The sequence below is a fragment of the Tursiops truncatus genome, chromosome 2, assembly GCF_011762595.2.
Source record: "Tursiops truncatus isolate mTurTru1 chromosome 2, mTurTru1.mat.Y, whole genome shotgun sequence".
NCBI lineage: Eukaryota > Metazoa > Chordata > Mammalia > Artiodactyla > Delphinidae > Tursiops > Tursiops truncatus.
Window position 1 is genome coordinate 77,504,903 of NC_047035.1, and position 22,169 is coordinate 77,527,071.

The following is a 22,169-nucleotide window of genomic DNA, read 5'->3' on the forward strand; positions in this document are numbered from 1 at the left end:
TACACTCTGTTCTCTAAGGCCACCGTCTAAACGTACATATAAACCTATACATGGGGAGACGTATGGGTTATGTTAGTAATTTCCAGCTGACAGTGCGCTGTAAACCCAACTAATTGCTGTGAGTTCTATCTAATGGTATATAAACTCTGTCATGTTTTTTAGTCAGAGTATTTCTTAATTTGTTCTGAACACATTATTCTGAGTTTCTTTCACTTCCCGTGAAAAATATATTAGGAAGCAAGACAGGTAATGTCATCCTCATTTTACAGAATAGGAACCTGAAGGGTGATCTTCAGCTTACAAACACTGATGGAATAATAGGCCTCCTGTGTCTTGGAGACCCAGTAAGTATAGGAGGAAACTGTTCTAATTGCACTGTGGAACAGACTCTCTTTTTGATCTCTGCAACTAAAGAAGAAAAGAGATCAATCTATTGCTTAAAAGAAAATGAAAATCCGAGGCAACACTTTTAACCCAGTACTCTGATCCTTGCTTTGGAGAGTGGCTCATGAAAAACACTCATAAAGAAAACTCTTCATGTTGGCCTGGGAATAGAAGATGCTGAGTCCTTTTTCCTTACAGAAGTAAAAAATTTAGAACCCTGGTCCCTTGGAAGTGCTTATTAATGAACTATAATGAGAAAATCAGACTCTTAAAGTAAGTAATGGGATAGAAGGTAGACCAGGAGAAAGGGGCAGAAATGAGACATCACAGTGTTCAAGGCACCGGAACATCCTACCTAACACTGTGAACTTTCAGTCATTTACTCTCCCCTGGCCGCGTTCTCACACAGCTGCAAGGTTAGAATGCTGCTGAACGTGGCCATGCCATCTTGGATGACCACCACTCACCCCATCCCATCGCCTGACCTAGGGAGAGAAAGCTCTGGAAATTGGGCCACAGAGGTAAAAATTGTATGACATCGATGAGAAAAGTTAGACTTTTATCTTGGGGAATTTGGACGTATATGTCTTGTTAAGACATAGGCACCTCTTTGGGCGTTTCAGGGACTCATTTCACTCTACTGTCTGTTGACATGTGTTTTCTCAAAAGAGAAACATTTTGCTACAAACAAAATCTTTCTTGGAAGTCCAACTGGTAAGTGACATTTTATTTATAATGTATTTATTTTGCAGTTTTAAACTTGTAGAAATGTGTGCATATGACTTATTATGTCAATCTTCAAGTTGCTTTTTTTCATTGAGATAGAATTTTACATGCAATAAAAATCACTCTTTAGTGTATGAGTTTTGACAAACGCATGCAGTCACATAACCAAATCACAGTCAAGACACAGAATGTTCCCATCACCATAGAAAATGCCCCTGTGTCCTTTGGAAGACAATTCCTCTCTTTTTAAAATTAATTAATTAATTTAAAAATTTTATTTATTTATTTATATTTGGCTGTGTTGGGTCTTCGTGGCTGTGCGTGAGCTTTCTCTAGTTGCAGCGAATGGGGGCTTCTCATTGCAGTGGCTTCTCCTATTGCGGAGAACGGGCTCTAGGCACACGGGCTTCAGTAGTTGTGGCACACGGGCTCTAGAGCACAGACTCAGTAGTTGTGGCGCACGGGCTTAGTTGCTCCGCGGCATGTGAGATCTTCCCGGACCAGGGCTCGAACCCGTGTCCCCTGCACTGGCAGGCAGATTCTTAACCACTGCACCACCAGGGAAGTCCGACAACTCCTTTCTTGAACTCAGAACCCTGGCATCCACTGATGCTTTTTCTGCACCTACAGCTTTGACTTTCCCAGAATGTCATAAAAAGGGAATCATACAGTATGTAGCCTTTTGAGTCCAGCTTCTTGCACTTCACGTAATACATTTGAGATTCATCCATGTTGTTGCAGGTACCAGTGGTCCATTCCCTTTGTTTCTGATTAGAATTCCACTTTGTGCACATGCCACAGTTTGCTGATCCTTTAAGCAGTTGAAGAACATCTGGGTGGCTTTCAATTTGGGGCAATGTATTATTAGTCAGCGTTCTCCACAGGAATTGAACTAATAGGGTGTATATATAAGAAAGAGGTTTATTATAAGGAATGGCTTACACAGGTATGGAGCCTGACACGTCTCAAGATCTGCAGGGTGAGTCGGCGGGCTTGAGACCCAGGAAGAGCCAATGCTGATGTTTCAGTCCCAAGGCAGGAAAAAGCCAATTCCTCAGTTCAAAGGCATTTAGGCAAGAGGAATTTTTTCTGAGGAGGAGAGTCAGCCTTTTTGTTCTTTTCAGGTCTTTAACTGATTGGATAAAACCTACCTGCCTTAGGGAGAACACATCTGCTTTACTCAGGCTACTGATTCAGTTGTTAATCTCATCTAAAAACACCCTCACAGAGATACCTAGAATAATATTTGGCCAAATATCTGAGCACCCCATGGCCCAGTAAAATTAACCATCACAGTTGATTAAAAATAAGCCTGCTAAAAATATTAGCATATGGATTTTCATGTTAACATACATTTTTATTTCACTTGGGTAAATACTTAGCAGTGAGATTGCTGGGTCATATGACAAGTGTATATCTAACTTTCTAAGAAAGAGCCAAACTGTTTTCCAAAGTAGCTGTACCATTTTACATTCCCATTTGCAAACTGAGAGTTCCAGTTGCTCCACATCCTCCCCAGCACTTGGCGTTGTCAGATGGGTCAGTTTTCCTCTCCCTCTCTCCCTTCCAATAAGTATGAAGTGGTATCGCATTGAGGTTTAACTTGCATTTCTCTAATGACTAATCCCGTTGAGCATCTTTTTATGTGCTTCTGTGTTATCTATGTATCTTCTTTCATGAACTGTCCATTCAAATCTTCTACCCATTTTGGAAGGGGGAGGTTGTTTTCTTATTTTCATTTTAACGGAGTTCTATGTTCTGGGTACAAGTGTTTTGTAAGATACGTAGTTTGCAGACATTCTCCGCAAAAATTTGAACACAAATTTGAATTTAGGGGCTTTCAATGTTGAGTCTTATATTAGCCACAGCATCCAATTACTTTCTAAATTCTATTTTACTAACAGAAAAAATCTCAAAAATCACATTTTACAAACTAGTTAAAAATGGAATCAGTTTTTGGAAAAAAAAATTTTCCCTTACTGTCCTAGGGCTGTATTCAATTAAAATAATTGTGAAGATTGAAACATGAATTGTAGGAAATTTTTACTTTACAGTTGAATCAGTTAACAATTAAGAACTGCTGGAATTAGTTTTAATCATAAACATTACTCTGTCAAAAAGCACCAAGTATAAAATTAAATGCTAAAATCATCTGTTACTCTGCCCATTCATGTGCTTGTTATTGAACAATGGGCTGTTTTGCCAGGATAGGGCCCTGCACAGAGCAAATTAGCTTGAGCCTTGGCTGTGCATAGTTGAATATGGTGTACATGTGCTGTAGAATATACTTACATGTATATGTACAAACCTGAATTTAAAACAAGAAAAGAAGGGAGGGAGGGAAGGAGGGAGGGAGGGAGAGGGAGGAAGGAAGGGAGGGAGGGAGGAAGGGAGGGAGGGAGGAAGGAAGGGAGGGAGGGAGGGAGGAAGGAAGGAAGGAAGGAAGAGACCAGTGCAGAGTTACAACTTTCCTGATCAGTGAAACCATTTTCAAAACATCTGAATAGATTCAGAAAGATGTCAGAGAAAACTTTATATTTCAAAGACTAAAAAACAAAGAAATCCCCCAAATTAAGTGCCTTAGTACTAGGTGTGCTGGTGGTATCCAAATATGTAGGTTTTGGTGTAACCATATGTATTTTTTGAAATTCATTGTTTATAAGGTTAAACATCCCTCTAAAATAACAAAACTAAGTGTTCGCAGAACTACTCACACCTCCATGGGTCCTTAGAAACCTGGTTAGTAAGCCGCCTGATCTTTTTCTGACCTGTTTGTTTTACAAATGAAGAAAATAGCCAGAGATAAGAAGCAACTTTAAGGTCATACAGAAGTCTTATGCTGAACTAAATCCAGTCATTCTGATTACTATTTTAGTGTTTTTTTCCATTAACTTGACCTAGCCTCTCCAATTGGAGCATAAAATATTCCTCCTTGGGTCCATTACTTAGAGAAATGAAGATGATACTCAATTTTGTGAGCCCTTTTCTGGCATCTCAACTTATGTCTTGTATAATGAGTATGCCTCTTGGCCGAGGTGAGCAATTTTTGGAAATTTCTAGCTTCCTCCAAAGGAGGCGTCCTAGGCCAGAGTCCAGATCTTAATGAAAAACACGTAAACCTCTTGTTTGTTTTCCCTGTTGATTAGCCTATAATTTAAAACCCATTCAATGGCAGATTTATCAAGTGACTAATCCCTGGGAAGACTAGAAGTGGCCGGGAGAAGGTGATTGTGGCCTAGGTCACTTGTTGAAATATTAAGGTAGGAAGCCAAATACCTCCTTGCTTACTAATGAAAATACATTCAGGGAGGATAGCTAGGAGTGGGCCTGGAGTGGCTCGTTAGTGGATGACGAAAGCGACACAGACGACCGGGGATATCTTTGCTGGACAGATTGGCCTGTATGGTCCTTGGTTTTCTTCAGTCGTCAATGAAAAAGTCATGTCTGAGTAAGAGTATAAATCCACACCAGCTTAGCTGTCCTGAAAATTAGAAACAACTCACAAATACCTCTTCTCAGCTGGAACATGAGCCCCTCAAAGTATGGATTGTTTCTTTATATGCATTTGCAAGATCAGGTGCATTGTAGATGCTCATTAAAGCTTGTTTGACTCTTAGATGGTAGAGAGACCGGAGTCCCATCTCACCTTGATATAAAGAAGACTCGTTCAGTGTCTGTCTGGTTCAGACAACGTCCCTATGCAGAGTAAGCCTACAAGTAGGATATTTGTCACAACCATTCCCCTGAACCTCTTCTTGTGAGCAGAGAGCTTTCTGTTTCATCGGTAAAGATGCGGAGACTATTTTTTCTAATCAGTAATCCTAGAGTCTTAGACATAAATTTCGCTTTTAACACCTGAAAGAACTCAACAACTAGCCCCCCCCACTTGCTCCTATTTGATAATGCTATTTAAATGATCTAATATTTTTTTCATTTCCTACCCCTTTTCAGTTAAAAAAAAAAGACAAAGTTGGGAATACGTGAAGCAAACCTAATTGGGGAATCTGCTTCACAGTTTCCAGAATGATGCTAGAGGACAGATGGGCCTTGGCCATAGGATGGTGACCCCTCATAGACAGTGGGTGAATTGAGAAAGAAGTAGTAAAAGTGATTGCTGTGATTACTTGAAGAACCTCAGTTTGTCACAGTATTAAGGGCCAGGTCTTACCATCTGTTGCTTCTAAGCTCACGTGTACTCTGGAGTGGGTCGTACATACCTCACTGGACTAGCTGTAGCTTCAGTAGTGACAATAACAATACAACATAAAATGCCAAGTCCTCTCTCTTAATAGAGAAGGAATTAGTATGTTGGCTCTTTGCCTAAAAGTATGCAGTCTTGGGTTTGCTTATTAGGTTTCGAATTACTTTCTGGAAAAATAAAGCCTGAAAATCATTTCCATAGGTATCCCAAGGTATATCCATTCTCTGACTCACACTAAATTTAGTGATAACTTAGAAATAAGACATTACCAGAATCCTCCATGATTTTATTTCTTCTGTGTCACAGAAGCACTCTGGCTACACTCAGGTTTTGTTTTGTTTCCCAGCTAGGAATCTCAGTGCAGGTTTCAAAGATGTATCTCTTTTACTTCCCCACTATTTCCTTGGATGACTGTCCATAATTATATTTGCTTATTTTTGAAGTATATTTCAGAATCCTTGGAATAAGTATCGCATTTCAGAAGTAATGCCCAACTTTATTTGAACTGCATACTGAACCACTGGTGTGTTTTCAGAGTACCTTAATGAGTCTGCTTGACCTGTGTTGATTTGCATTCTTAATGAACGCTAGGACTCTTTCTTTTTTCTTTTTCTTTTTCTTTTTTTTTGCCGTACGCGGGCCTCACACTGTTGTGGCCTCTCCCGTTGCGGAGCACAGGCTCCGGACACGCAGGCTCAGCGGCCATGGCTCACGGACCCAGCCGCCCTGCGACATGTGGGATCTTCCCGGACCGGGGCACGAACCCGTGTCCCCTGCATCAGCAGGCGGACTCTCAACCACTGCGCCACCAGGGAAGCCCTAGGACTCTTTCTTTACATGGCTTAGATGATACTATGCTTCGCGTCGTTACGAAACTTTCATGAGCAGAGCAGTCTGTATTCTCGGAAGTTGAAGAGAAAGAGATATGGTAAAGTCTTGGGTGTGGAAATTATTAGCATTTTAGCACTTTCCTGAAGTGAGGACCTTCTGTGCAGTCCCCTGGAATTGTCTTGCTTTCCCCAACCTAAGAATTTAGAATTGGAAGAGTCCCTGGAAAAGGTTGACTTACTCAAGTTGTACAGCAGATAACCTGAATTTTTAATGGCCCCTGGCAGCACCACTGGGAGAAAATGATCGTAACAACAAAATGCTGATGGGTGATTTTTTGCACAGTGCTTGGCACCGGCATGATGTCTTTCATCAGTAGGCACTTTTCCACCTTCTTTTCAACAGGCATATTTGTGGGGACCAGACAAGCAACATCTCCGTCTATTGCTTGGGCTTCAGGACAATGTGTTCCTGCGATGATATCTCTGAGCAGTGGTAATGTGGAGGATATTAAAAAATAATGAGGATTTTGTAGGGGAAAGGAGCACCAGCCCCTGAGGAGGCTGCAGGAGTTTCCTAGAGCCCAATTCCTAATCAGATTAGGATCACAAATATGGTTCAATCCTACTGCATAGTTTACTATGCTTATGGGAATAGCCTTTAAGCTTATTGTGGAGAGAACTCTTATCCACACCAAATATTTTAAAATTGTTAAAATTTAATAGGATCAACATTAATTTATAGAAATACCCACACTGAATTTTCTAGGTAATAACAACAATGAAATCTCATAGTCCATGTTGTGCTTAGGCCTATCAAAGAGGCAGGGGACCACATGTCTCTCTGTTTTTACGTTTTCTTGGAACTTTGAGTCTAGTTGGGTGGGTAATACAGAGGCACAAGGAAGTCTTAATATTTAAAGCTAAAGAAATAATTCAATAAGCATTTGTGGATCACTAACTAAGCGGTGTGCAGTGTTCTGGAAGTTCAAACATGAATAAGCCATGGTCCCCAACTGCCTGGAGCTTTTAGATTTGCAAAGAAGATAAACATAAATGACTGTAACGCAACGTGAACCTAGAAAGTTCTTTGGCAACAAAGTCAAAGGAAAACCTTTGTCAAGAAAGATCAAGAAAAGTTTAAGCCAGAAGACTCAATTGCAATGGAGTGAGTTTTCCTTCGGGGCTTTCACTAGGTGAAAATGGAGAGAAAGGGTGTTTTACAGAGAGGAAACAGCATTGTGCAAAAACATAAAGATGTGGGAGTTGACGGGATGTTTGAATCTGTACTGGTGCAACACAGGGAAAGTATAAAGAAGTATCTGGAAAAGTAAGCAGAGGGCAGATTTTGAAGAGCCATGAGTATCATGAAAAGAATTTAGGCTTTTCTGCTGCATGAAATAACTGTTCTCAATATGGGTAATGAAGGGATATTTCCCTTATAGGGATATATCAGAATTAGCAAGGGGCTTTTTCAAATAACACATGTTCCTTTGGCGATTCTGGAATGACCCAAGTTGAAAGTCACTGCCAGAAAAATTCTACCAATATCGTAGTGCCATACCGTCTCAGCTGTGTTTGGAGCAGAATAAAGATTAAGAACAGTTACTGTGGGTTTCAACTCTGGCTACCCATTGGAATCCCTTGGGGAGCTTTAAGGATACCAGTGCAAGTGCACCACCGTCTCAGACCAGTTGAATGATTATCTTTTGAGGTGGTCCTGCCCGTCAATATTTTCTACAAAGCTCTGTAGGTGTTTCTGATGGGGAACAGGCTGAGAACCACTACGTTAAACAGATAAAAACAGTGTCCATCAAGGAAAAGGGTGATTGGAACAGAGTGGTTTAATTGCGATTGCTCGCTTAAAGACTGAATTTGCATACTGCTTAGAAGGAGATAGATATAGATTAACAGACTGTTGCAGGTGGGAAGAGGATGTGATTAAAAATGAAAGCAATAGAAGCATTCGAGTTAGAAGTAAAGGGAGATAGATAAAATTTGGATGAAGTCTGGAGGTGAAACTTGGGGCAGGCTGGAAAGATGTCAAAACTTTAGACCTGTCTCCTTTCAAATGATATGTTGGGGTGAATGCAGAAAAACAGATTTTTAGCAGGGAGGTTTGGGGAGAGGGAAACTCATAATGTTTCATATGTCCTAAAGAACGTTTACGTAAAAATGATCAGAAAGTTTGTAAATTGTTTTGTATACCGTGTACAAGCACCACGTTCAACGTGAAAGTAAAGGAGACTGAAAAGAAAGTCAGTAGGGTTTAAAAGCATTAGGTTCCCTTGATTCAGCCTTATCTGTAATTTCGGCTGTGAGGGTCTGGGCTTGACATTTCATAAAGATTTCCAGGGTCCTGCCTGGGAGTACGTGATTATTCAACAGAAAGTTCTACTCTCTGTGTTTGATTCATCAAGTCGTTAACAGTCCTTCTAGTTATGGCTCTAGACAAAGGAGGGAAAACAATATATGATTTCCATGTGCAAAGTAGAAGTGGCACTTAACAGGAAGTGGAGTGTAAAATAGTGTTAAAAGAATAACTTTCCTGAAGGCTTGATTCATATGTGCAGCTTTGAGATGCCTATTTGTAATAGAGCCAGGAACAGTTTGAAGTAACTGACAGGATATGTGTTACTGAACGCAAGTCAGTGTGTCCGACACACAGCGGTACCAGACAAGTTTGGAGCAGAGAAAGGTTTATTGCAGGGCCATGCAAGGAGGTGGGTGGCTCGTGCCCAGAAAGCCCCAAACTCTCCAAAGGGTTTCAGCAAAGCACTTTTAAAGGCAAGATGAGGGAGGGGCATGAGTAGTTGTTGCAAACTCCTTGGTGTCAGAATCCTTTGTTCTTGCAGCTGTCCATGTAGGTCAGGTCATGATGTTCCTGTAAACCTCCAATAGACAAATGCCGTTCTCTGCTCTGCAAATTTGACCTCCACATGAATGGACTCTTAAAGGTTAGAGCCCTGAGAATAGGCTATTCTGTATATTTCAGGCTATAGGCCACATTCCTTTATAAAAGGTGCAGAGCCAGCGTGACTAAGCATGGGCAACAAAGCACAAAGGTGAAAGCAAAAGGAATAGATCTAATATGAAGTCAGATTTGTGCTTCCCTATTACATATGGACAGATAAAGAATGAATGAGGGGGGCTTCCCTGGTGGCGCAGTGGTTGAAAGTCCGCCTGCCGATGCAGGGGACACGGGTTCGTGCCCCGGTCGGGGAAGATCCCACATGCTGCGGAGCGGCTGGGCCCATGAGCCATGGCCGCTGAGCCTGTGCTCCGCAACGGGAGAGGCCGTAACAGTGAGAGGCAAAAGAATGAATGAGGGGCTTATTACATGAATCACTTTGAATTACTATGTCATGCTGAGCTTCTGAACCTGAAATTGGAATGGTCAAAAGGAGTTGTGTAGCAGGAAGGGGCAAAGGTACGTGGTTTCTTTATATGGGCCATTTAAATTTTAATGGTTAGAAGAGTTTCTTAGTGTAGTCTCAGCATATTGATATGGAGTACATGGACATTCCATAGTTCTTATTTGGTAATTCTTCATATTAATAAATAGTTTGTGAGGAAGCCATTCATGAAATGGCCAATTATTGGAGGGATTTTAAGGAATAAAGATCTGCATTTATTTTTTTTAAAAAATCATCATGGAACCAATGTGGCTAAACTGGAATCAGGAAAATTAGTGAGGTGGCTTGTGCCACTGTCCAGGTAGAGAAGGACCCAGTGAAGAGTTGAGGCAGTGGGGGTAGACGGAAAGGAATGAATCAGAGAAATTAATGAAACTCATTGGTAAGTAATATGTTGGGAATGAGAGAGAACAAGGAATCCAGCATGATATCCAGGTTTCTGGATGTGACGGGTGGGGAGGATGATGATGCTATTAATTGCAAAGAAGAATTTCAGAGGAGGCGGCAATTGAGGTTTGACAATCCTGAGTTCATTTTCAGACGTGTTGAGTCTGAGGTGGCTGATTAAGAATATTCAGGTAGAACAGTTCCAGAGGATGGTTGGAATTATTATGGCTTTTAAGATATCAATTTGGAAGTTGCAGTATATAGTCAATGAGTGTAATTTACCTCATGAGCACACAAGATGACCGAGAGAGATTGTGTCGTGTGAGAAGGATAAAATGTCAAGGGACATACCTGGAGAACAACGTTTGAGGGATGACTGGAGGAAAAGGAGTCCACAGATTGACTGGAGAGAGCCAAGAAATAGGAAGAAAATTGCGGTGGGTGGAGAGGGTATCGAAGTTCAGGGAAGCAGAGAGAATTCCAAGGCAAGGCGGCAGTCAAGTTTAACAGTGCAGCTGAGAGGGCAGAAATCACTGAAAAGTGCTGAGCAGACGTAACGCTCAAATCATGGAGTTTTAAGAAGGTAGTGGGGGCAGAAACCAGTTGTCATCGGTTAAAAGAAACATGGATAAGAAAATAGATGCAGCGAGAGTTGTGTGTTTTCTTAAAAAAACAAAACAAGACAAAACTCTGTTGTGAAGAAAAAGAGGTAGTGTGAGAAAGAAAGGGCGACAGCTAGAAGGGATTAAAAAAGGATTTCGATATCTTTAGTTTTGCTTTAGATGGATAGAGCATGGGGCTGGGGAACATGCTGAGAGTCGAAGGCACGTGATGTGTCAGGCAGCAAAGAGACAAAATAATAATGACAGCAAACTTCTACAGCACCTCCTGTGTTCCCAACACTCCTCTATATGTAGTTTTACATGTATTAACTCGTCTACTTCGCATAACTGCCTTGCAGGGTAGGTTCTGTTATTACCGCCATTTTCCTTATAAGAAAACCGAGGGATAGAGAGGTTAAGTAACCTAACCAGTTTGTGCTCTACCCACCACACTAAGCAAATGAATTACAGAGCCGCCAGAATGGTACATATAGATGTATACATCAGATTCAGAAGGTCATTGGTTGAGAGGTGGAAGGCAGGAGAGGTGGGGTGCTTTGTGTAGATACAGTCCAGTTGTGTGATAAAAGGAAGGTTTTTCTGTGGAACATGTCTTTGCAACTTTTTCATATTATTAAGAAGTTGAAGATTAAGTGAAATTATTGGCTCATCAATATTACCTGACTGTTAACCTGCTTGGAAGAAGGTTAGTTGGGAACAACATTCAAGATTTAGTTTGCTGTGGCAGAACTAAACTAGTTGCTAAAATGAAATTTAAATATGCGTGCTCATTCAGCCTGGGACTGAGCGCTGGAATGTGGCTGGAGGTGGGCAGGGGAGGCAGAGGGAGATGGAGATGGGTGGGGCATCCAAACAGAGGTCATCTTGATCTCAGAGTTGAATGAAGCTTGAAAGTACTTTCAGCCATTTGATAGTAGAACTCGTGAAAGATTGGGTCAACTTTTGTATTTGTAGTACGTTGTTCATCCTGACTGCGTAAGCTTTTCCTAGTTTTATGCCTGTCACTCCACAAAGGTGACATTGTTTGGAAATTTTGAAGAATGTTTAGAAATCTGTTAGTCTCTTACTCTAATATTATCCTTAGCAACGGTAACTAGCAGTAATATTTATTCAGAACTAGTGTTCCAGGCATAATGCCTGCCGCTTTACAGGAACTATTTCATTTTACCTTTATAAAAACGCTAGAGATGGTCTACTACTTTCCTCATTATACACTTGAGGAAACTCAGGCTTGAAGACACAGAGTTCCCTGCCCAAGGACATAGAGCTAGCAAGTGGCTAAACCAGGATGTGAACCAGGTGGTTTGAATCCAGAACTCAGGTGCTGCTTAACCCTCTGTGTTGCAAAGAAATAGATGGTACCCTGAACTTGCCAATTTTTTCAGAGTTGGATCGCGGCTGCCGTGTCCACATATGAGAAGTTCAGCTTTAGAAAAACCTGTCTCTAGTTCTTCTGACCACAGTTATTTGGGGGTTGGTTTATGAAGCAAAAGGTGAAACTAGTAAAAATACAGTTAAAAGTTATCTTAATGAAGATGGAGAATTTTCCTGTGTCATGACCTTGACTGACTTAGGCCACTGAAAATATTTCTTTACCTTTTTAATGGAAAACGGATCTGTACTTATATACCCGTTGGTGTTCTAGACATTTGTGGGCTGAAATTGCAGTGAAGAAAGTCTTATTAGCCATAGGGAAGACTCTTGGGACAATGACGGAATATAACTATTGCAGTTTTTTTTTTTAATAAATTTATTTATGGCTGCATTGGGTCTTCAGTTGCTGCACGCAGGCTTTCTTTAGTTGCAGTGAGAGGGGGCTAATCTTCATTGTGGTGCGTGGGCTTCTCATTGCGGTGGCTTCTCTTGTTGTGGAGCACGGGCTGCAGGCGCGCGGGCTTCAGTAGTTGTGTCACACGGGCTCAGTAGTTGTGGTTCTCAGGCTCTAGAGCACAGGCTCAGTAGTTGTGGCGCACATGCTCCGCGGCATGTGGGATCTTCCGAGACCAGGTCTCGAACCCACGTCCCCTGCATTGGCAGGCGGATTCTTAACCACTGCGCCACCAGGGAAGCCCTGTTGCAGTGTTTTTTATCCATCCATCTCATCAGTAGCGGGTACTTGCCATTTTAGCTGCTGGGATACAGAAATAAAGGCAGATACTGTCCCTGATTTCTTCTTGTGGAGTTTGTAGTCTGATGGGGAAGGCAGAAATTAAATAAATTCACCAAAAATGTTTAATTACTGCCAAATTGGATTTTGGAAAAACTCAAACATAAAATTGTAGATTTGACTGCCTCCCAGTTAACTGTAGTAGGCTGAATGGCTTTGAATGCTGGGAAATGGACTCGTTAATAGCCAAGAGTACACCAGTTTGTGCTGATAAGTGAAAAACTATAGACTCAAGGTATTGACATAACTGAGAAGATGAACATTAAAAAGGCTGGCTTCACATAAACTATAGTTGAAAATATAGAGTATGTGGAAGAGAAAAAAGCAAACCTTAATAAGTTCATTTTCTATGCATTTATTACTAAATTATGAATGATTATAAAACAGACTCAAATACTGATCATGGGCAGCTTTGATATGGAAACTTTAAAAAAAATGCACACGCATCATAGCTTCTTCTTGAATCTTTTCTTTCTGCTGTGTTGGCCTGGAAACCCTGGAGGTGAGACATTCTATGGAAAACTGTGAGAACTGCAGCTCCTAGCCAAAAGTATCTCCGAACCTTTTTTTTTGTTCTTTTTCCAAAACCAAAAGTAATAACAGATAGATCCAGGCATGTTCAAATCTTTATTAAAAGTTTTGTTTTGCATTTGATATTAAAACCAATGAAAATTCTTAGACGACAGTTTTACTTTTACCCTTAATCCATGGTTATTGTTCCCTGTGAGCTCAGATTGGATGAAATTATGCTTTTACTCCAACTGTTTAAGTCCTTGGAAAATTCGCAAGGTGGAATTTACACCCTGTTGGATTCTCAGAAGAACGAACGTCTCTGTCTTTCCCTGTGTTTATGCGGACTTGTGCTATGGTGGTATGGGGATGCTATTGGAATATTTTATTTCCGATCATTGTTTTTGATAAATTTTTTGCTTTCTTTCCCACTGATATCTCTACAGGCTCAGTTCGAACTTCAAGCCTTTCATATCCGGGGTGAGCATGCGGTGATAACAGCGAGACTAGAAGAAACCATTGAAAATCTCAAATACGAGATAGAACACCGATGGCGAGGAGGATGTGAAGAGATGAGGGATGTGTGTGTCTCCACCGACGATGACTGCCCTCCAAAGGCTTTCAGAAATGTGTGCATCCAGACAGACAGAGAGACTTTCCTCAAACCCTGCGAGGGTGAAGACAGGACAACCAGAAGTAACCAAATAATACCCAGAAAGCTGAATATCTCCTCTTTAAGCCAACTCTCTCCCCCAAATGACAGCAGAGACACCAGTGTACCACTTCAATCTGCGGAAAGCATCTCATCGAGTCAGCAGAAGGCAACGCCTCCCGCTCCCCCTCCCCCTCCCGCACCACCCCTACTGGCAGCCATCCCTCCCCCTCCTCCCCTCCCACCTGCACTTGGACCTTTGCCACTGGCACCTCCACCACCACCTGTGAATACTGGACCTCCCCCACCTCCGCCACCTCCTCTGCCTCCAAGTGCTGGACCTCCCCCCCCTCCCCCACCCCCCCCACTTCCTCACTCCACCGCTCCGCCACCCCCAGGACCTGTGCCTCCACCTCCCCCTGGACTCTTCTTCGGAGTCAACCCTTCTGCTAGCCAGTGTCCTCGGAAGCCAGCCGTCGAACCCAGTTGTCCCATGAAGCCTTTGTACTGGACTAGGATACAAATAAGTGATAAGAGGTAAGCTCAACTCCCCTGGCCCAGTCTCAGCTTGTGAATTTGCAGGACTTTGGACAAGTGATGTTGTATTCCTGTTGGTTCAGCATCTTTGTAGTGTGGCACTCGTTCTCAGATGTGGTAGTGAATGCCTTGGATAAACAAGGCTGGAATGTTTTGAGGAGAATGTCTCCACTAGGTCTTCTCTGTGTTCTGTATGGATTGATGCTGGAAGAAACGACGTGTTCTGTGTCAGACCCTTCTCGAAGGTACATATTCCATTTCCCAGACTAGAGAAGAGCCCAGGGCTCTCCAGCATCTCTGCAATTAGTGAGTAATCACAAAGACATTGAGCCTGATTCTATACTTCAGGTTCACTGAAGAGTTTTAGATTATCTGTCTTGTCTTTAGATGGTATCATCAACCCTATAATGTGTATATTCAACAGGTAGGTGTAATTTTTCAATTTTTATTAAAAGAACTGGACATAGTTGAATCATTAGCTCTTTAGGTCAGAGAGGAGTCTTAAAATATCAACTCTCTCTGCTTGAACTCTGTTACCCCTCGCTACTGAGCGCCCTCACATCTTTATACCTTGTTGCCCTCCAGAGAAAGTGCCAGTGGGTAGGTGGTTAAAAAGCATCTTCCATTTGCATAGGTTGTTAAAGTGGGTCTGTAAGGCAGCAAGAGACGGTTGCTTGGAAATTTCCATTCAAACAGATCTGATCAGATTTCTTCTGCCTCATTTTGGAAAGCATCAAAAGGACTATGAAAAAGATGTTGAGTTGCTTCTTGACTACTCTCTAGGTGCGAAGTTCATTGTTTGCAAAGAACAGCAAATATAGAACAGATTTTTACACTTAAATTTTTGAACTTAATTCGCAAAATCAAGATGTGGTGGTGAATTTTTCTATTTCTATAACATTTCGCTAGGGGAAAGCAGTATACTGAACAAAATAAACTGCAATTCACAGTGAGAAACCAACTAGAAATCACTCTAGGAGGGGTGGGGCACACCTTGACACTAAGCATATGGTGAACTAAGTTGATTGTATACTTCATATTTGGTCTCTTTCCTCTCACCAAAAATTAAGGGCGAATTTATTTATTTGATAAATTTATTTATTTATTATATTTAAATATAATACTCTATATTTACGTTTCCCAAATGAGTGGTTAAAAAACCATTTCAAATGGTCCTGAAATAGCTCCTACCATTAACTAAAGTACTAGTATTCCCATTCAAGACTCAGATGTCATTTCCTAAGAAATAATTTCTCAGTATATTTATTTGCAGCCATGTTCTCTTATTAGTGTTCTCAAATTAATGCACAGCCATTCCAGGGTGATGAAGCCCACCTGTCAGCCCTGGCAGCATGTGTTCTGAGGGCACACGGAGCTGTTCTACACCTGGGTCTCACTAGCCTGCCTCAGCTTCATTCCCATAAGACTTCATGGGCAAACAATAACCTAGACCATACCAGTGGTGTAACAGTAACCACTGGGAGATGTGGGCCCTTCATCCACCGTTTAAGACAACAAAGACAAGCTGGAGACAATCCTTGTAGTTTTCTCTCCTTACATAGTTGGCCATTTTGAGAAAGAGGACAATTGAATTCTCAAGCTCTTATTAGTTTCGCCATAAACGTAGGGCTTCAGTTTTGCGATGGGTTGAATTGCCTCCCCGCAAATTGATTTGCCGGTGCCCTAATCCCCAGTATCTCAGACTGTGACCTTATTTGGAAATAGGGCTATTGCAGATGTGATTAGTTAGGTTGAGATGACCTCAGACTGGAGTAGGGCAGGCCCCTAATCCAAAATGACTGGTGTTCTTATAAAAAGGGGAAATGTGGACACTGCCAGGGGCGGAGGGAGAACGGCATGTGGAGTTTGGAGTCCTGCCACCACCAGGGATTGCATTTTGAGCAAAATGAAAAGTAGATGGATGTTCCAACTTTCCTGACCTGGGACATCAGGAGAGCCCTGCTTGGTGAACATGTCAGCCTCGAGCCTGAGTTCCAGGCACAGGGGTTTAGTCTCTGTTTTTATGGGTCCATCAAAATGTTTTTGTACCTCAGAGCATGAATACGTCTTTTAAACTGACATGGTCTGAAGACCCTGTGTACTATTTATTCATTATGGACAAAAGTAAAATTATCTGGGATGTGTTCTTTGACAGGAGATGATATTTTGTACAGCCAGAGGGGTAAGCACTTCGTGTAATGAGCACATAATCAATTTTGGTCTTGGTCTTCTGGGGAACTAAGAATAAAATATGAATTTTCTCTAGTATACACACACTGCCTCTCATCCACTTGGATTGCTTTTCACTACGAACATGGTTTTTAACTTTTGCCATTCTGCTTTCTTTGATATCTGTTTTCTGGTTTCTAGAATAGGGAAAAGCCATTTAGTTTAAAAAAATTTTAGGAAGAAAGAAATCCTCATCTGTCTACCTTTTCATCTTCCTAATAAGTATCTTCCTGTTGAGAAATTATCTTCTCCTCCGCCCCCTGCCCGCTCCTCCCTGCTCACTCCCACATCTGTCCCCTCCCACTTCTTCCCTCACCTCCTCCTCCTCCTGCCTTCCTCTTCCTCTTCTTTGGAGCTCAAACTGTGTGTTCAGTGGTCAGAAAAGAGCTGGCCATGATGGCATACGGTCCATTGTGAGCAAGTCCTTGTTACTGCCCCACCAGCCCAGTTGCCCCCAACCCGCTGAGAGGTGGTATTCCAAAATTCTGTTACTCATTTTTGGAAATGCCTTTTCCCATAGAAACAGTGTTGTAGATGGTGATGAGGTGTTCAACCTGACTGCCAAAGCCTATTTACTTCAGAATATAAGTGGGTTATAGCACTAGTCCTACTGACCTGAGCTCAGAGTCCTTGGAGGGGGAGCCAAGCGGTACAGGTGCAGGAGATGGGGGGATGGGTCTGAATAATCTCCTTTGTGGGTCACATCACCTCCCTCTAGGCATCCTCTCCTCTGCTTCCCAGAACCTTCCTGAGGCCCAGACCAGCAGCTCTGAGGCTGCATGCTCCAGAATTTCCTGGCTCTCTTCTCCCACCAAGATCCCCTTTCCCAAGTGCAGCTGAGAAAAGCATTTAACATTAAAGGTGTTCATGTTTCGAATTGAAGTTAAGGGGGGTGGCGGGGAGAGAGGGGCAGTGCTGAGGAAGGAGCGCATAGATGGATGTACCTCACTGGAAATGTTCTAGCCCTTGGATGATGATTTCACAGGTATTCATTATACTGTTATACATTATAACTTACATATGTCACATATATGTTCTTAAATGCCTCGAATATTATATTAGAAAAATTATAATTAAAAAAAAAAGTGGAGAGAAGCAAACGTTCAGTTTTGTTATGGGCCAGAACCCAAATGTCATATTTCACAGCAAAGGCAGACGCATAGCAAAATGTGAACACTCAGATCTGAAAAGCCAGTGTTGCCAACTGCTTCAAATATGAAAAATTGTCAAAGCGGCGGGCAGGTGGGGATGGTGGTGTGATGAATTGGGCAATTGGGACTGACATGTATACACTGATGTGTATAAAATGGATGACTAATAAGGACCTGCTGTATAAAAAAATAAATAAAATTAAATTCAAAAATTAAAAAAAAAAGAAAAAATTGTCTTTTAGTATCAAAACATTTGTGTGGACCACCCCATGTAGTAAGAGTTCTTTTAGTTTTCATTGGGAAAATGCATATCGAAACAAAGATAAGTACTTGTAGATATTATGGATCATAACATCCACACACGTTTGATGTGTATGTTTGATGTGTAGATGAGACTTTTTATTAAATGTCTATGAGCATTAAAAGTGTTTAAAAATAAGACGAGAAAGTAAGTTAAGAAAGTAGACGTTTGGGAGAAAATGTGTTCTGGCTGAAAGGAGCCTGGATAGTAAACCACCTAAGGCAGCTCTCAGAGGCAGTTGTTCTGAACCTGATTTCCCATATCTTCTTCCCTTTCTTTGTTTGAAAACTAGGGTATCCCTGTTTTTAGAGAGAGAAAAAAACCAAACAAACGAAACACAGTCTCCCCATGGCTGCTTTTGCTGAAATCTCTGCGGGGGCTGGTGCAGTAGGGGTTTCGCTTTGTTTTTAGTGTTAATCCTGTTGTTGGGTGGTGTATTATAAAATCAAGTATTTCTAAATGAGCACAGCCTGTTCACGTATATGGGTCTTAACGCTGAGTTAACCTGAGCTAAACCTGAGAACCATATTTAAAACGAATAGAAAAAAATTCAAAGGAGGGCACATCTTCACCCAAGCACTCCATTTTCGTTCTATTTAAGAATTATCCTATGAATGTCTCAGAATTGGTTATTGTTTCAATCTTTATACGATGCCCATTTCTGCCCGTCATGGAAATGACACAAAGTGAGGGAGGAGCAGTTTCCATGCCTCGACAATCTGAATCCCAGGAGTTCTGATCCCACCGGGTTTCTTTGGTTCTCTCTCTTTGGTTATATCTAAGGACCATTCTGTTTCGGAAATGTGTGTTTGCTTTAATACTTAGTATATTTTGACTTAAAAAATCTGTAATCGTAAAAAGCTTTTCTTCAAGCGTTATTAGAGTTTTTTAAGGAGTTAAAAAAATGAATTAGGATTAAGGATTTCACTGTATTCTCATCTCTTTTGTTTCTTCAGTTTAACTTGCCATTTTCTCTTTTAAGCCAAAATTCTACACCAACCTTGTGGGATTCCTTAGAAGAACCTGATATTCGGGATACTAGCGAATTTGAGTATTTATTCTCCAAAGACACACCTCAGCAGAAGAAGAAACCTCTGTCAGAGTCCTATGAGAAAAAAAACAAGATCAAAAAGGTACTGAGTGACTACAGTAATCTTTGTAATTATATATATATATATGTATATATTTGTCATACATGGGAATTTATTATGTGCTGCTGATTTGCTTTCCCTCTGTTTTCAAAAAATGTTTTGAAAGGTTTTGAGTCACAGATGACAGAAAGGAGCCAATAGTTTGAGAAATCCGTGCTTGCTATTTTGGTCATGCTGTCTGAATTTGCAAACTGTTTTCTTCATCTGGACTTTTTTCAGCCACTAATTCTATTGAAAAAATGCACAAAAGTTAGTGAAAAGTAGTCTGTAGGCTATATGGAAAATGTCTTCTTCACTTATTTATAACTTCATTCATTGAACAAATATTTATTGGGAGTCTGAGCTAGATTTTGTTTTAGGCCCATGCTCTCCAGTCGGGTAGCCCTTAGCCACGTGTGACTATTTGTGATAAAATTAAAAATTCAGTTCTTCAGTGGCACCAGCCACCTTTCAGTTTTATGCTTCTGGCTAGTGGCTACAATATAGCACAGATATAAAACATTTCCATCGTTACAGAAAGTTCTCGTGGGTAGCACTGTCTGAGCACCTGGGGCATGTTGGTGAAGAAAAGCAAACAAGCGAAGAAAACAGATCCTTGCCCTCTGGGGCTTCTATTAACAGTAAACATCAGAAACAAAAAATCAAGTCATGTGGTAGAGCAGAGTAAGGAGGATCAACTTTTTCGGGGTTAGGGAGGGATGGGGGCTACGGGTTTGAATGGAGTGTTGAAGGTAGTCCTCCTTGAGAAGGTGACCTCTGAGCAGACTTGAGGGCTAGAAATCTGAGGCCACCAGCCAGCCATCAGAGGACAAGGTCAGGATTCACAAGCAGTCAGACAGATGTGGAGGTGAGTCGCCACGGTCGCCATGCACTGGCTGCGTGCCCCAAGTCAAAGTTCCTTCAGTCTGCCTTGGTCCCCTCAGTGTCACGTGAGATGACATCTATCCATATTGCTCTGAGTAATGATCAAATGACATCGTATATATACACGGGCTACCGTAGTGCCTGGTACCCAGTCAAACCTCAGCGAGTAATTGCTGCTCTCATTTTGCTACTGTTGCTGCCGCCGCTGCTGTTTCTCTGCATTAGTGTTGTGATAATAGCATAGATGGTATTAGGGAAAAACAGTTGGCCCTTGAACAACATGGGTTCGAACCGCACGGGTCCACTTATATGCAGATATTTTTCAATAGTAAACACTACAGTACGAAACAGCCCGTGATTGATTGAATCGCGGATGCTGAGGAACCACGGATACAGAAGCTGACTCTGAGCTATATGCACGTTAACCCCTAGTTGTTCAAGGGTCAACTTTATAGTACTTGGTTCTGCTGTTGATTTGCGATGTGATCCTGGGCTGGTCATCTCACTTCTCCAGGCCATATTTCCTCTTCTCTGTAAAACAAGATTAACAATATCTGAGTCTACCTGACCCAGCAGGATGCTGTGAAATTCAAATCTAAGAGGGTTTGAAGAAGTGTTTTGAAAGGTGTGTAATACTGAATGATAGTTTCATCAACTCTTCTTAAATTATATAGTGAGGTTCATCCATTGGTTCATATCTCAAGTAACATGATTGTGAAATGAGCTGTGCCTTGTTGGGGGGGAGAGAAATGGCAAAAGTCCGGATGCAGTTTTCTGTTAATCAAATCAGGTGTGCCCACTGACTTAAATTATACATGAAAATCATGGTCAAGGTTTTTCACAAGTTCGTTGGAATTGTGTTTTCCTGATTGAAAAATGTGATCCCAATAATGATTAAATATCAGAGCAAATCTTTTAAGAGGATGTATCCCATGAAACAATTGAGTTACGGCAAGAAGTAAACTGATAGACTATAGAATATATTCACGTGCAGTTAGATTCCTATAAGATGGAAATAAGGGCGTTTTGCTGGCCAGCTGGCTTTTTAAACGCCATCTATAGGAACAGAAGACTAATTGTTTCTATACAAAAGGCAAAAGCAGAATCTCTGTATTCCAAAAGTGGCCTCATTTTGCCTCTTCCAGGAAGCCTTCTCTGACCATCAAGGAAATCCTCTGAATGTTTTCTTACCCAATATCATATTAAACTTACTTTCGTTTTCTTTTTCTTTTGCTGTTACTCCTTGTGTTTCTCTCTCTGGATGCTTGGTTACATGTCATTTACTCATAAAGCTAATTATTTCTGTTTTGGTGAATGAGCATTTTTAAAACATTGAAGTATTTGTTTTTAAAACATCAAAGCATTTGGTAGTTTATTCTTATTTCTTATCATAATTATTTGCCTCTTCAACAAAGGATTTTCACTAAGGCGGTTAGTACTTGATGTGTTTGTTTCTCCGTCTGAGGGGGAAAATATCCTTTATTCAAACTCTTTAATCTTTCTGAACAGTGAGGTTGCTGTTACCCCAAAGACTCTGTGCACACGTATAGTCTCTATTTTTTTTCTTTAAGGGTAGCAGTCTTGAGGGTGCTTGGAGTTTGCAGTGAGCTCGTGTCCTACCTTAGAGCTGAGATTCTAAGTTGTAAAGAAAAAACCGAATTGAGTCAATGCCAGAAAACTCTGAACCTGCCTCCTAGGCGCCTTCCTTCTGTGCCCATGGCCAGATTTCCAATATCAAGATGGATCCCTTGGTCTCTTCTGAAAGTCAGATGTTTATTTTCTGTCTGAGAATGAAGATGAAAGTGAATTTTAGTGATTGTGAGCAACTGAGGAGTTTCAGCCCTGGAGGCCAGCTTTGTTAGCCTAACCACAGAATGGTTCCCATACAAGGGGACCAGGAGACGCTTGCCAGATAGATCTTTTTATGGTGACGGAAGTGGAGTATATGTCAGAGATTTAAAAATCCAGCATTCTGAATCTTGGCCGCAGGGACTCTGCCAGCGTTGAGACAGACGTGAGCATCTCTTAAGTGGAGCTGGTCTG

The 22,169-nt window shown here is 41.3% G+C and overlaps 1 protein-coding gene across 2 annotated transcripts in view; it reads left to right on the top strand.

The window, feature by feature from the left end:
• Positions 1-22,169, top strand: part of FMN1 (formin 1) — a 425,437-nt gene that overhangs the window by 198,653 nt on the left and 204,615 nt on the right. For both annotated transcript variants that reach the window (XM_073800707.1, XM_033851415.2), the window contains 2 exons: positions 13,688-14,430; positions 19,094-19,244. In XM_073800707.1, the coding sequence (XP_073656808.1) occupies positions 13,688-14,430; positions 19,094-19,244 (894 nt within the window). The remainder of the gene's footprint in view (positions 1-13,687; positions 14,431-19,093; positions 19,245-22,169) is intronic.